The sequence below is a fragment of the Triplophysa rosa genome, linkage group LG15 (assembly GCF_024868665.1).
Source record: "Triplophysa rosa linkage group LG15, Trosa_1v2, whole genome shotgun sequence".
In the NCBI taxonomy this organism is placed as follows: domain Eukaryota; kingdom Metazoa; phylum Chordata; class Actinopteri; order Cypriniformes; family Nemacheilidae; genus Triplophysa; species Triplophysa rosa.
In genome coordinates this window covers 2,730,308-2,746,246 of record NC_079904.1, presented here as the reverse complement: position 1 = coordinate 2,746,246, position 15,939 = coordinate 2,730,308, and the positions used below count along the sequence as shown (strand labels likewise).

Genomic DNA, 15,939 nt, shown 5'->3' with positions numbered 1-15,939 from the left:
TCCATAGCGCGGCCTTGATCCGCATAGTTCTGGTGAGGATCTTGGGAGTGTCTAACCCACAGCAAAACCAGAAATATATCTGCACCGCAGTTGGGCTTCGAACCACCCACTTAAAACTTCCTCAAAGGCCAAAGTGAACCCAAATGACATTCGCACACATCTTCCGTCAGTGTTTTGATCGATTTCAGTTCTGATTGTTTATTTGATTTTGACGTCGCCTCATTATCTCAAAATTCTTGACATTCTTATGCCCACCCAAAAATGAAATCAAAATTCTTTCATTACTTACTCACCTTTGTCAATCGTTGGTAACCAAACAACATCGGACCCCATTGACTTCCTTTATGTGGACACAAGAGTCATATGCAGGTTTAGAATGACATGCAAATAAATCATGGATGCAACACATTGTCAAAGCAACTTTCTAATTTTTAGTTACTTTAAAGGGACAGTTCACCCAAAAATGAAAATTCTGTCATAATTTACTGAATTTCTTTGTTTGGTTGAACACGGAGAAAGATATTTGGGCGAATGCTTATTACCAAACAGTTCTTGGACCCCATTCACTACCATAGTTGGACAAATGACAATGGTAGTCAAAAGTGCATCAGAACTGTTTGCTGTCCTACATTTTTCAAAATATCTTCTTTTGTGTTTAACAGAACAAACAAATTATGAAGTAATTTTTCCTACTATGGGAGTCAATGGTTATAATTCATCAGAACAAAGAAATGTATACAGATTTTGAACAACCTGAAGGTGAGTAAATGATGACAGAATTTTTATTTTTTGGTGAAATATCCCTTTAATAGATGACTAAGATGTCAACCTACAGTGACGGGTTCATTCCAGGACACACCTGGACAAGTATTTTTTTATGCAAATATGAGGCAAACCCCTAACGTATCTCTAGATTCTTGAAGCACAACACAAATTTCAGTTCCAGAATTGTTGAGATAAAGCACTGAATAAAGTAAAAGCAAAACACTTTCAGAAAATGCAGACCTCACATCCCAGGATTTAAATAATCCAAAAATCACATTTCCATTTCGAATTGATTTTGTGGCCTTCAGACATTTGGCCTTTCTGAACATTTACCATATTATAAATTATAATATAAAACTCAAAGTTGAGTCTATTAAACGCCTTAATAAATGTCCCTGTTATTTCGTTTCTGCTGACATAACCAAAAGAGTAAAAAACCTTTTCTACGTATCAAAATCATTTTTTGTACATTTCTCTCGAAGCACAAGAATCACATCTTTTCCTCTGGCGACGAAAAGTCCTCAGTGAGTCTGTGTCATCAGTCTAGCTTACAGTATTTCTGATTGGAATAATTGGGTGTTTTTCCTCTAACTGTCCCTTGTATAACTGCCCCTTACATACAATACAGCGTCAAAACGTGCGGTAAGCCAACAGACCGCGTACTTACACAACGGAGCCGGTAGTAGATTTATTTCACAGAAGTGATTAACAGCACAGGAAAACTTGGATAGTCAAAAACACATTCAGTGACTAAATCTTAAAATGGGCATTTTCAGGCTCAAGAGTGAAGAATCGGGCCACAGAGTATTATCCTCACTGTATTTCATACTAATACATGTTCCATTCAGCGATTCTTCATTAGACTCACGCCAACATTAATTACCCTGTCGGCTTTTAACTTGAGTAATATATTTTTAGTCTGTGCCATTAAACACACATCTATAAATCATGGCCAATGCAGTCGGGTGAGGACCTTGGACCTTGGCTAGCGAGATATGGTGCGGAGCCACGTGGATGATGGACCAGGATTCGCTCCCCACATCGTCTGGACTCGATTACTCAGATTTGCCAATGACTCTGTGGGTTTACTGAGACTCTTAGATACCGCTCGCTCGCTCTCATCGGCTTTGCCTACAGCACTCAAACCATATGTGAAATGAGAGACATAAGGGTGTCATTTACTGACGAATCACCTTGAAGCGGTGTGCGTTGTGGTAAGTGTTGCTTGAGCGTTACAACGGAGATCGTGACTAGCAGCATATGGTTTGGTCCACCTTGCAGCTTATCATCATCTTCTAAACTAAGTGTTACATGATAAAGCGATAAAAGAGTGAAAAGAGTGCATCATTCAATCGCTCAATCTCTCTTAATTCTGCAGCCATAGCATTACTAAGAGTGTTTACAGATCGACTTCGATTCACCGCAAAACCAACGAATCAGATTCGCGTAAACGTCATCATCAGCGAGTGTCATTTGTTTTTATTCACTCTCTATTAGATTTGACGATGAGCTTCAGTAGCTAAGCTGGGCTTCTCACTTCATAAACAAAAGATGAACTCTAAAGTGCACTTGCAGCCTCTTTCTCAGAAATAAACATGCAAAATTGTACAAAGCCTAAACGTTTTATTAAATAATAATTATTATGTAATGTGCATGACTATTAAACAGCAGAAACGCTGTCAATGTGAAATCGCATCAATTTGCATCAATTGTATACATTTTTTATATTGAAGTAATTGCAGGAACCTTTATCACCGTGACCGTACACTGTAATATCACAGTTAGGCATAGGCCGGTATCACATTTTGACGGTATGATAACCTTGAGCAAAACAATTTTTGCGATATAACTGTATTGCAATTACAGCTTTAAAATGTTGTGTTTTTTGTGTCTTGTCTGGTAAAAAACTGCTTTTTTAATTAAACTCAATTTGTATTTTAAGCAACACAAAATATTTGAAACAGTAGTAAACATGTACAGTATGTCAGGTTAAATATGTGATTCCCAAACTTTTTGGAAGCATGATACCCCTTTCTAGTAATTAAACTTAAATGCATACATAAATATAAATAAATTAAATGCAAATGAGCAAACAACAAATTTAGCACAGAACCTGATGGATTCCTGCGCTTTCCATCTTTGATGAGATATTAAAAAAACTGCTCACACCTCAAGAACGGTATAACGGGGAAATTTAGTGGTCTTAAAACCGCGTTTCCCCACCAATAGAATCGTGGTATACCTTGAAACCAGCAGTTGGCCCATGCCTAATCACGTTATTGTATTCCTAAAAAACAAGTTAAAACACTTTTGTGTCGTTAATAGTTTGACTTTTTAAAAAACTCACTAAATATCTAGGGATCTAGAAATAATATGTTTTACAAGTATGTTTTAGTGAAGATTAAAATGTCAAAGATTTTATCTCTGTTTTACTACAACACAAATATCTTATTGACAGAAAGTAATTTATGAATTTGTAATTTATGAATAGTCTATGCTTTTATTATGCTGTAGTCACTCGCATTCATACTAACACCCGGAAGCATTTTCATTCAGCCCCTTATACACATCACACATGCAGTGTTATTTATTTTGAAAAGAAGCTAATGTAAGTTCTTAAAAATCTAAACAATTCGGAAAATAAGGTACTTCCATTTATTCACTGTAACTTGAAGTGTGCAAAATAACATTACCATTCATGTTCATTAACGCAATATGTTGTATTATTGAATACCGGCACATGTCTAATGCAGCGTGAAACAGGCTGTGTTAAATAGATCAAGGTAAAAAGTGAGAGACATCGCCAAGTACAAATCTAATGAAGCGCACAAAGGTTTTATGGCCGTACATAACAAGTGTAACTGCTCTCTTTACATTACTACAAACTTGACCCAATGACTGAGACCTGCAGTAAAACCGTGGGGGGAAATTACTAATGTCCTGCCTCCCGAAACAGAAATTAAAACAGCAATACAGACAAAGGGAAAAACACATGTAATAAGTTGTCATGCAGACTGTTTTAAAAGTCAAACAGCCCTCATTATGACCACCCACGAATGAGGTGTCACTTCATCTTACTACAGACCATGCTGAAGATTTTCACAGAGGCTGGCGTATACTGACCACACACGTAAGTGTAATGGTAAAACAGGGAAGATATTAAAAGGAAAAAAATAACACATTTCCTTGAAAGGATAGCAATAATGGAAGGTTCTTTTGAAATGAACACTGTTTCCGGAGTCAGCAGCCCTCCAAGGTTTGCCCTCACGCTTCCAAAGCAAGCAATCCGAGAATATCGGATACCGACTCCCGAAATCTTTCCCAACACAAAGAACAATTTCGGCAACATTAAATATGACACATATGCAAAATGAAAGGGCGAAAGAAAGGTGCTCCTGGTCGGGGCTGTTATTGTTGTCCTTTGTATGTCGAGAGAACGCAAGCGTTTTACCCCCATTCGTAAAGCCAAAATTTATGCATATACTGTACATGTACGAAGTAGTTTTGTATATTATGTAAAAAAGTATAAAAGTTAGCTCACAAGTTAATCAAATCCGCATATTTTAAGTGATGTTAAATACAATAGATACTCACAAATAAACTGAACACTCACAACACTGAACACTTACATTTACCTACAAAAATATATTTAAAAAATAGTTCTTACTTCAAAAGGCCTTAACAAACTGCACTCCGAAAATGTGAACTGTGATAAAAATAACAACTTATTTAAATAAAGGAATTAGCAAAAAATCAAGAAATACTAATTTAATAATATGAATCTAATTTATTTAATTAAAAATGTAAAAAGTTCCTATGCCCCCTCTCTCATGAATGCCTTTACTGTCTACGCTAAAACAATTATAAAAAATAAAAATAATAATAAACAGCTGATGCCTTGAAAGTCATTTTCAAGTCATGCACAGGTCAAATGTACTGTAAATGCTGTTTGCTACCAATACAGCCAAAAAAAGCAAAATATGATCTGGGTTTCATTACCAAAAGTGTAATATGTCTTCAGACATGAACACAACAGAATCAGCAGCTATAGCTTGAGGTAAAGGCAGAATTAAACAAACCATGAAATTCCCCAGTGCTTTTTTTTAGAAGAGCTTGGTACATTTTGCATGCCTAAACAAAAACACTGTTTTTCTAAACGTCAAAATGAGAAATCCATTCCATGTGTTTGGGCTGAATGAGGACATTTGGTTAAAAGAATGTCCTGCATTCGGCAATATGAACAAGGTCAGTCACTTATATGGTCAGCAAATCTGTATAAGACATTCAGCCTTACAGGTTCTAGCTCACGAATAAATAAGCACGACACTAAATCCACGTCAACAATTGAACAAAACTGCCATAACCATCGGTTCATTTTCATAAAATCTTATCCGGACAATAACGGCATCCGGACAAATTAAAGTTTCAATGAATTTCAGTCCTGAAATCCCAAATCCAGTCATCTGTGATCTTCATCACGTTTTAGTACAACGCTAAACATCGCTCTCCACAGGCTCTCTTCCTTACCCACAATCCAACACTAGCTGAAGGGGTGTCAAGAATACCACTGAATCACGATCTCTCAGGGCGATAAAACCATCCGTAAGTGTATGAACTCTGAAGACTGAGCAGACCACCAAAACGGAGAATAGCTGGCACCGAGGCAGACGCTTTGGTGAGCCCATTAAATCATCTTTGCCTGGTTCCATCTCAATATAGCAGCAGAGTAAATATTTGAGTAATACTTACTGAAGGTAAAGTCCTGGGCCCAGGCCAAAATCACCACTACAGGCTAAATGACTGAATAGAGAGTATTCACCAGCCACAGATCATCAGAAGAATTCGACATCTCTGTATCCCTGGAGTAAACGGGAATAAAACATCGCCGGTCCAAAAGGATAGACCTGACTTTGGACAAACAAACAAACTAATCAGGAAAAAGCCGTAAGCTCTTCATTAATGAAGGGGAATGGTATTTGCCGTGACAATTTGGAGTTTGTACTGCTTCATAGGTGTGTAATAAAATATAGATGGGTGGTGTTCCTCTCAACCCAGAAAAATTGTGCAAAAGCCTTATTTTACAATTTAGACTATGCTTTATTAGGCTACTACTTATTTAAAACTTCACTGTAAAATAAAATGGTCTGGTTTTTAGTTTTAGGCCCTTCAACTGTTATATTTTTAGTAGTGCTGTTTTCAAAACAGTGCAGCCTTTGCAATAACCAGTTTACTGAAGTTAATCGACTGATTCACACGGAAATTAATGAACAATTCTTTAGTAAAATAAGTAATCGTGTATAACAAATCTTGTAAAAAAATTACATAAAGGTAGCTTTGTGCGTATTGTTGACTCCCAAGACAAATTTAGCATTAAAGTTCTGCTAAAGAAAATAAATGTAAATGTATGGTACAAATGATAGTTCACCCCAAAAATAAACATTCTGTCACCATTCACTCACCCTCTTGTCATTTCAAACTTTTTGACTTTCTTTCTTCCACAAAAGAAGATGTTCAGAAGAAAGTTGGTAACCAAACAGCACTGGACCCCATTCTCTTCTATTTTATGGACACAAAACCAATGCAAGTGAATGGGGGCCAGTTAACAACATTTTTCAAAATAGTAGGAAAACTTAACTTTTTTTTGTGCTGTTGAACACAAAGAAGACATTTGGAAGAATGTAGGACAGCAAACAGTTCTGGGGCACTTTTGACTACCATTGTATTTTTTCCTACTATGGGGAGTCAATGGGGGGCAACATCTGTCTTGGTAATAAGCAGTCTTCCAAATATCTTTCTCTGTGTTCATCAGAACAAAGAACTTTATACAGATTTGGAACAACTCGAAGGTGAGTAAATGATGACAGAATTTTCATTTTTGGGTGAAGTATCCCTTTAAGTAAGGTATTTTTACACCTCTGAAGATGACAGTTATTATATTGCATTTCTGTCAATATAAATTCCTAAACATTACACACAGCATGTTAAATAACATAATCCTACTAAGCACAATGCAGCTAATTTAACGCATGCAGGTACACTGCATGCAGGTATGTTTTGACCCATATCACCAAGGTATTCATTTCATCAACATGTTTCAATGAAAGATGCCTTTATGGTGGTAACGTACAACCTCTAATCACAATGTCTGCAATCCTACAGTAAACAAGGTCCCTGCAGTTTTACTATACTGCGTAACTGTTATGACTGAATATCTGTTTTATATATTGATATAAATCTTCCCAAATAAAAAGCATTAGCTGGACATTGGTTGTATTGAGTTGCCCCACAAACATTCCTAATTGATGCTTTTATAAAAATCCCTTCAAAGCTCCTATTATAGGGAAAGCCCCTCTGCAGTAACCTGAAGTTCCTTTGAAGCAGGTCATCTGCGTCCATATTCCTAACACCTCCAGGCAACTATTTTCAGTCATGAAAGTACAGCTCCGACTGTATCTACTTGGTAAATGGGTAAGACTAAAATCTCAGATTCTATTGCAAAAACAAATTTCATACCAATAAAATGTGACAGCAAATGTACCACAATTTGTGCTGCTTTAGTTCAAATGAAATAAAAAAATTCATGCAAATAAAATAGCGTTTTTTGGGCTGGTCCAGCTAACATGCTCACTTTCTCCTAATTATACAAGTGCAGTCCATCCTATCCTTTAATTTTGTCTTTTCTGTAACATTAGTGGCATTTTTTAGTGTCTGACTTCAAATCAAGGGATAATATACAGGCAGCCGGTTGATATCGCAGAAATAAGTCCCGACGGTGTGTATCACACTGAAGGGGGTTATTTCGCGATAACAGCCGGCTGCTTGTACATTATCCCGCTTATTACACGGCTACTTGCCACATGAGAAAAAAACTGGACATAAAACGTGAATTGGAAATATTTTATTTATTAATATTTTATTTTTACCGAATGCAGACCTTCCGTGAGGAAAAGCCGTTTACTTTCGGTTTTAAGGTAAGAAACGACGTTCAAACGTCAGGAACAGGCAAATTGGTTTAATTATTTGTAAATATAATGTCATGTTATTAAAAGACATATTTTTAATTAATTTTTGTGTTGATAATTAATATTAAACTGACCCTCTCAAAATGATTAGCAGTTTTATTAGTTTTGAATAACAACCCTTGGAATGTCAGGACTGGCCAATCAGAATCATCATTCAAACGAGCCGTGTAATAAGAGGAATAATTGACGACGGGCCGTTCAATTATCGAAAGTTAATGCACACCCCGAGGTGGTAATGCGGCCACGACGCGAAGCGGAGTGGCCGTTACACCTCGGGTGTGCATTAACTTTCGATAATTGAACGGACCGGAGTCAATTATTCCGCTTATACCACGGTCACAACACCACAAGACGTTGTTCTGATACCACAAGACGTTGTTACGATGTTTTATCTCAAGACATTTGTATGGTATTTGTCCCGGAATGCACTTGCTGGTAGGACTAATTTCTTACGCATCTCATCTGAAGGCGTTGCTTGAGCCTGCATGCAGTTTTCCGAGATTGAGAGGAAGACAGACAGTGCACATGCACACGCGTTTGCTTCACTGAGAGTGAAAAGACAAGTATTTACAGTATATTTGATTTGTTTTCGTCGTATTTAACACCCCTGTCGTATAAGAAGAGTATTAAGAGAAAAAAGTGACATGGAGGTTTCTGCGCCAGCTGCGGTTCTCGCAGTGGCATAGAAAGCTTCCTGCGTGTTTTAAGTCCCGTTTACCCATTCCACAGACGAATTTAACATGTTGTTGTTGTTGTTATTTTTGTGCTTCGTGTTTTATCTTTAACCCGCTGATTGTGTCATGTAGTTTGCCGTTACCTTTGATACATGCTTTAGTTTTTCGTCTGAACAGTCCTGTACAGTGCTCTCGCCATTGTTGTTCAAATGTTCATGCTGTCCATAAATATTAATAGTTATTTCTTCTCAGACAATGGAATTTGCCTGTCACTGTGTCTGTTGTTAAATACATATTCACTGGTGGACAGTAGGCTAAACTTGGCGAAGTGATATGGAACTGTAATGCGGTCAGCAGACCTGGAACACCTTCATAGGTGTGCGTTTAACTGAAAAATAATGCACACCCGTCGAACGTTCGTCAGCCAATCAGAATGAAGCATTCAACAGCCCCGTGGTATAATGGTTGTTAAACCACCCTTGAGCACCAACTGTGCAGGCCACAGACACTCAGAGATAAATTTATAACATCCCCACAAGTATAATATAATATGTTACATTAATATTAACTTCATGCAATACGTTTAACTTAGCATAAAACACCACCATTATATCAAACAGGTATTTTACTAAATTATACAATTGACATTATAACAGTGACTCGCATAAATTTGCGATGTTCGAGAGTAACTTACTTGCGAGTTGTTTTCTACACAGAGGAATGGTATGGCTATATTTCATAATAGTAAAGTGCAGATACCTTACTTTCAAGGAAAGGCAGTCGTGGAAATGAGAAGACGTCTTCAAATTTGTGAAGATGGTGCTTTTAAGTCAACTTGGTTGGAGCAAGATGTGTAACGTTACTGTAGTTAACGAAAAATATAAACGCCATTGCAGTCGCAGCAGTTTCGCTTATAGGCTACACACTATACATTTCAGTATTTATCAGTTTGCTGCTTGTTATGAATTTGGATATACAAAACACCAAACCAGCTTTTAAAATAAAATAACATGAATAATTTCAACAATTTTACCGTCAACTACAGACATCTCTCTCGTGTGTTGGCATTGAAACACCCACCTTCAACTTGGAAGCTCCGGGCACATAGAAATCCAACTCGTCTTTACGACATTGCGGTTCCGTTCATGTAATTTCAGCTCAACTCAATTCGTAAGTACGACATAACATGAACGCAGCATAGGTGTACACGTGAGTTGTCCAATGCCCAATTGCGCGCGCTTCAGGGAAAGATGATCCAGTTGAGATTGAGGTATGCTTTGGGCTTCGTTTTATTTAGATTTGGTTATGTTTACCAATGTTTGGTCGCTATTTGTCTCATTACTGTTAGTCAAGAGAGTTTTAAGTCAGGGTACTACTGAGAAGAAAGCAAAAACACTTCGAACGCCACATGCTCGCGCACATCTGCTGCGGTGCTGTTTAAACGACACTTTGTTGCACCACGGCGTGATATTTTGGTAACACAACGACAGTTTATCAGTCTCTTATGAAAAACACTGTAAACTTCTGTATCATTGCAAAAAGCACAACGCTTGTAATTCGCCTTTTAGGCGTTGTACTGACTGCCGAATTGTACTTCAATATCGGCGCCATATTGGACCGGGCAAACTATGCAATAAACGCATACAAGTAAGTGGAGAGCTGCGGATTTGCTGTATAAAATATTTTAATAACGTTTGCATTTTGCTATAGCTTTGAATGGTTTACGGTCTGCGTAGTGTACAAAAAATCTGTTACCAGTTAATTATAATCTCAATATAATTCGTTGGACAGTACGTTATTGATTATCATAAGAATCGTAAAAAATTCTGAAATGTCAAACATGAATATGGTTTATTCTTGGTTAGTAATTGTGAAGGTAATGTAATATAATTTATTGACATTTTGTCTATGTAGGTGTATGGAAATAGTTGCCGTGACGTCATTTATTTGCTTCAACAAACAGACAGTCACAATAAAATGTAATAGAAATGACAAAATAAGTTTCTTCTCGAAAGTTTATTGACTTCTGACATATGTAGTGTAGTGTAGACACCAAAATATTGCCTAATATCACATTTCAAACAACTTACACAAAGACTAAAGGCTCAGCATTTATAATTGGAATCAAATATGTGTCTAAATGTTCACTCCATATTATGCCTCATTTGACGACAGAATGAAAGTAAATATTCTTTCAAAATCAAGTCAAGGAGACGTTTGTGTTTTCAGTCTTTCCTGGGACTAATTCAAACAAACTATATTCCCCCATCTATCTTGGTACACCCAGTTCTTTTAAACAGTGTCAGAGGTCTGTCTTGATGCCTGTCACATTAGGAGAATCATTGTTTAACTATAAATCTGAAATGGAGTCACTCTCCACCCAGTCATCCAATCTGTGTAAAATAGCTCTTTGAGCAGACAGACATCTTTTTGTTCTCGTTTTTGTTTACCGTGCGCGCAGTGTCATAAAGCCTTGTTTCTCTTTTAAAGTGAGCTCTGTCAGTGGAAATATAGTGCAACACTCCTCGCATAATAACTAAGCACTAGGCATCTATCTGTATCTAAATTAGATCTGTTTTTAAGTTATTCTGCTGTTGTTATAGCTTGATACGAATATCACATTTGTGCTTAATGTCTGTATGGCTCAAGTGGACATTTAAAAATTGTAGATAACTTAATTGTATGCTGAGCATTTACCTACTACCCACAACAGCCTCAAGCAAGTAATTAAACGTGTGAAGGAAACCTTGGAAATCATCACTTTAGCTCCCTTGAGACGCTGGCGTTTTGAACTGCTGTGTAGATAGATTTGTGTTTGTTCTGGACGGGATTCTTGATTAAAATGGCAGAGAGGAAGAAATTGCCTGAGTTTGCAGTGGTTTAGGCCACCAAACTAAAATACCGTCTCTAGCAAAATGTTGTTGCGCTGTTTCTAGACTTTTTTCTCTTGAAAAAGATTTGATTTAATTTCAACTCCGGGAGTTATTTTTAAAGCATGTTGTAATTGTAAGAGAGCCATTCGATATTAAACATCCCCTCCGCCCCCCCAACCCCCCCCCCCCCCAACGTACGCCGAGGGCGATTTTATTTTCCTTCCAAGCTGCAACTCCAAAAACAGTCGACCAGACGCCACAAGAAAGGCCCTCTAGGTCACTCAAAGATGTAGACTCATTGGACGGCAAAAGAAAAATATCTACTTTCATTTAAATTATACCTTACAGACCATACCGAACAATTCCCATCAAATATAAACATCCTTATGGAAATATTACCTCAGATATTACGTTACTCTGCTTGGCTATGCCATGGACCTTCCAGAAGGTGAACGGTACTTCAGAGTCCATCTCCTCTTAAATACGGCACAGCTTTCGAATGCATTTCTTAATATAGTAGATCCCCACCTTCAGCGATGCTCAATATTTGTATTTGTAGCCGCTGCCAGCAGGAACCGCTTGCAAGTGGTGTTTGTTTCCTATAAAAGCATGTTAATTCAGAGGCGGCCACAGTGTAAACTAGCCTGGCGTTTTACAGATGTAGCCTGTTAAACTAAATCACTGTACCTGCCTGTTCGTTTCGTCTTGCGATGGGCAGGATATCAAACCAAATCTGAACGTGTATGTGTATAAATATATGTATATGTGTGTGTGTGTGTGTGTGTGTGTGTGTGTGTGTGTGTGTGTGTGTGTGTGTGTGTGTGTGTGTGTGTGATCTCTGTTATTGCACATTTATTTTTAACATTTGGAAAACATTCTGCCTGCCAAATTGCTCCCTCATATTTACATATTTTAAATATCACCTCTAAAATTAACAGCCTTAAATGAGTTGGGGACAACAAACTTTTGATAAAAACAAATCATATTCATGCAAATTCACAGCAAAACTGTACAGTTTTTTTTACTGTATTCCACTGGCAAAAATGTAAGTAAAATGCATGAAGTACAGCTTAATAGAAATGAAAACTGATTCATAAATATTTTTTCAGGTATTCAATCATATTTAGCTTTTGATGATGACATGGAAGCAAAACATTGTAACTATGTATGTGTACTGTGACTACACATTTTTTCTGTAAAGTGTAATTTATCATTTATATTATTCATAATTTATAATGTTCATTTATGCATTCATTTATAAGCGATTAAGCTAACATTTACATTAGTGTTATGCATTTAACGGTGATGGTGAAAAATATTTACAAAGGGCATGGTAATGAGTTTTTACAGTAGCTGTCTTCCTAGCACAAAAACATTAAGAATTTATACAGTTGCATCTAATTTTTTGCATACCGAGTTCATTGTTTGACTCTTCTCCTCCCGTCTACGCTGCTAGTGACACATTTCTGTGTTCTACAAGGAAGAATTTGCAAAGAAAGAAAATACCTAAAGCATTCCTCACATTCCAGACTCTCGATCCGTTCGTATAAACAGAATACCTTATCTGTTTAAACAAATAGCTACAAGTGCGGTCAAACAACTCCAGAGCCATTTCCAGGCAACAGTCAGCGTGTCGTGTGAAACCTGTGAGTCAGCGTGCGTGATAGCGGTCTGTCACATGTTCGCGAGGCATCTTTTATTCACACACCCAGCTGACAGGTACAACATTATATATTGCCTCTTACAGGAATCACTCGCTTCGGTTCCAACCTGTTAGAGAACAGAGAGGCCGACTCATCCGAGCGACCGCACATGCCTGCATACTGAAAAAGAAGCACTTAAAAATCCTTGTTTGGTGTGTACTGACACTACGTGATGATATTTACTTTAAAGTTTCAAGAGTTCTTACTTACGTTAGACAAAGTACTACAATGAGATCAGAACGAACGTTTTTTTTTGTATAGTATGATTTTGCCTTTCTGATATCAGTAAACTATTGTTCTCCAAAACATTGAGAGAATTCATTTTTTTTGAAGATCTAAGCATTTAAAACGTACGGTCTCTCACTTCCGCCGATACAGATCTGTGACTTTTATGACATCATCCTGCACTTGAACTTCTTATCAAATTCCAGGCTGTGACTCAGGTTTCATGGTTTTATTTATTGCGCGAGCTCTTAAAGGGGCAGCAGCATAATAAAGATCTCTGTTTATAATGTTCATCAAACAACAAAGGACGGTTCCAAAAACACTCACTGATATTAAAGGAATTGTGTTCTCTTATAGGAGTCGTTCACAACAAATAAAGGAAGAAAGTAGCTTTAAGAAAGATGTGCTTTAAATATGGTAAAGTGTTGAGAGAGAGTTTACATATACCATAAAATAATTCAATCATAAACAATGATTTGTATTAATTTCTAATTGATTTTTTAATGTATTAAATACATTTTAATTAAGTTTTAGTGATTCTTTTTTCTTACCTCACCCCACGACTCTGGTGCTATCAAATTAAGGGCTGGTGCCACCAACTGAATAACTTGGTAGCACCAGTGCCACCTCTCTCAAGTGTTAGTCTAGAGCCCTGCTTTCTTGTAGAATTGTGCTTCAAATAAAGAACTTTATGTTGACCAGATTGTTAGTTAATCATTTACAAGTCAATATTGCCTATACGAACAGCGATTAAAAAAAAAAAGCGGTGCGGTCAAAAATGTGGGTGCACCTAACTTTTGTGCTGGTGCACCTAAGAAAAAGGCGCACCAGTGCAACCAGTGCAAAAAGTTAGTCCAGAGCCCTGAAATGTAAATCTGACATACCCTGTTTCATAAACTTTGAAGTTCTCTCATTGTGAAGAGCTTAAAATAGATTACTTGGTGCTTTGAGGCGATGAATTGTCTCACATTCTTTGAGTTGAATTGATGCATAGTTTACGGTGCTTTCCAGACAGACTCATGAATGTGTTGTTGCTTTACAGTATGAAGAAAACAGAAGGAACCATCAAGAGGCTGAGCCTTCAGGCAGAAGCACACCTCCGCATTAAAACCAGCTATCCTCACATCACCTCGGGGTCAGTCTATGACACGACAGCAAAGGCACCGGCGTGCCACCCGGCAGGCTCCGAGAGCACCGAGACCCAGCGAGAAAGAGACACGAGGAGAAGATGGAGAGGTAGACAGAGGGCAGGGAGGAAAGAAGTCTTCTTTGCTGAGGCTGCTCAGCATTCACGCCCCCTCCGAAGCCTCATGACTCACAAGGGGTGAGTAGCATCACACCCACCCCTTCCCTCCCCGTGGCCCCTCCTGAATGCCAGGAAGAGCCGAACCACGCGTCCCCAGCAGAAGGAAAACAGAGGAAGGCGGCGGAGGATGAAAAAAAGGAGCCAAAAGCCACAGCAGCAAGTTGGCCCACACAACTCTGTTGCTCCCGTGATGTCACGAGCATGTGACCCTGCTTCTCCAGTGACAGGGAATGAGAAAAGAGATTTTTAAAGGCTCGTGCTGCCTTGTTGGGTTTGTGTGAAGGCTCCGCTCACCTCACGAGCGACCACAGAACCGCAGAAGTTCGGCTCAGGATTTTCGCACGGGACGGCGCGTAAATGGTTAATTGTCGTCGGTCAACTTCAGGTTTAAGGAGCGCACCAGCCAGTAAGTACACTTCAACCGCACTATACTCTGCAGTACGCTTAGCTCCATCACGTCCAAAAAGGCGACAATTTTTTCTGTAAACCAGACCTGGTCATTACTTGTGGTCACGAAAATAGTTGATACAGAAACGCATTTCTAGCGGATGTTTTTTTGCATCTTCCCCTGGCATGCCGCGTGTTCCTAACCCAAGACGCATCAAGGGTCAGCGAAACCGCAAAGCAGCAAAAATCTGTACGCCAAGTGACCAACTGTGGCGACATGGCATCCAACAGCCTCTTCAGTTCTGTGACCCCGTGTCAGCAGAGCTTCTTCTGGGGTAAGTGCCCGGCGATTTACTCTGTTTTTGAGCATTCCACGTGGTAAACTTTGTAAAGGATCTGCATCTCATGTGTTGATGTTTACAAACATTCCCCAAGAGGCCGACAAGCTGAATGGGTGTATGAACTGTTTTAGAAAAGCCTGAATACTGGAGAGAGTTTTCTAATGGATATATAATATTATGCATTTAAAAAAGGAGGGTATATGAAATCCAATATAAAGCAAATAAGTAAATGTTTGACATGGACTATTGGGTAAGTGGGTGCGTGCAGGCTTAAAGTCAATTTGTGGGATGTAACTGGCCCTCACATGGGGTAAGAGAAAATCATTTTAAAGATTTGAGATAAGCTTTAAAATCGTACTAGATTTTTTTGCAAGTACGCATTTATTTTTATTGTGAGCTTCAGAATCTAACTGTTCATTTCAATTGAAAAAACTCAAAAAGGAACATTGACGTTTTTTTATTTTTATGATTATCTTGTAGCAGAAAAATATTATAATGAAAAGTTTATAATTCTTGACACCTGATGCCGAGCAGAAATATAAAGGAATGTCTTAATTTTTTATGCTATTAAAAAAATGTATTAAATACACAAATCTAACAGGCAGCCACAAGCGCAAATCCATATTGTGCATAAAGAAATACG

General features: G+C 38.0%; 1 protein-coding gene across 2 annotated transcripts in view; it reads left to right on the top strand.

Annotated features, from left to right (window-relative positions):
* Positions 1 to 14,656: 14,656 nt before the first annotated feature.
* Positions 14,657 to 15,939, top strand: part of runx2b (RUNX family transcription factor 2b) — a 37,255-nt gene continuing 35,972 nt past the window's right edge. Inside the window, exons 1-2 of one of the 2 annotated variants that reach the window (XM_057352244.1) lie at positions 14,657 to 14,974; positions 15,165 to 15,290. In XM_057352244.1, the coding sequence (XP_057208227.1) occupies positions 14,926 to 14,974; positions 15,165 to 15,290 (175 nt within the window). In that variant the 5' untranslated portion in view covers positions 14,657 to 14,925. The remainder of the gene's footprint in view (positions 14,975 to 15,164; positions 15,291 to 15,939) is intronic. The other variant, XM_057352243.1, reaches the window with a different exon arrangement.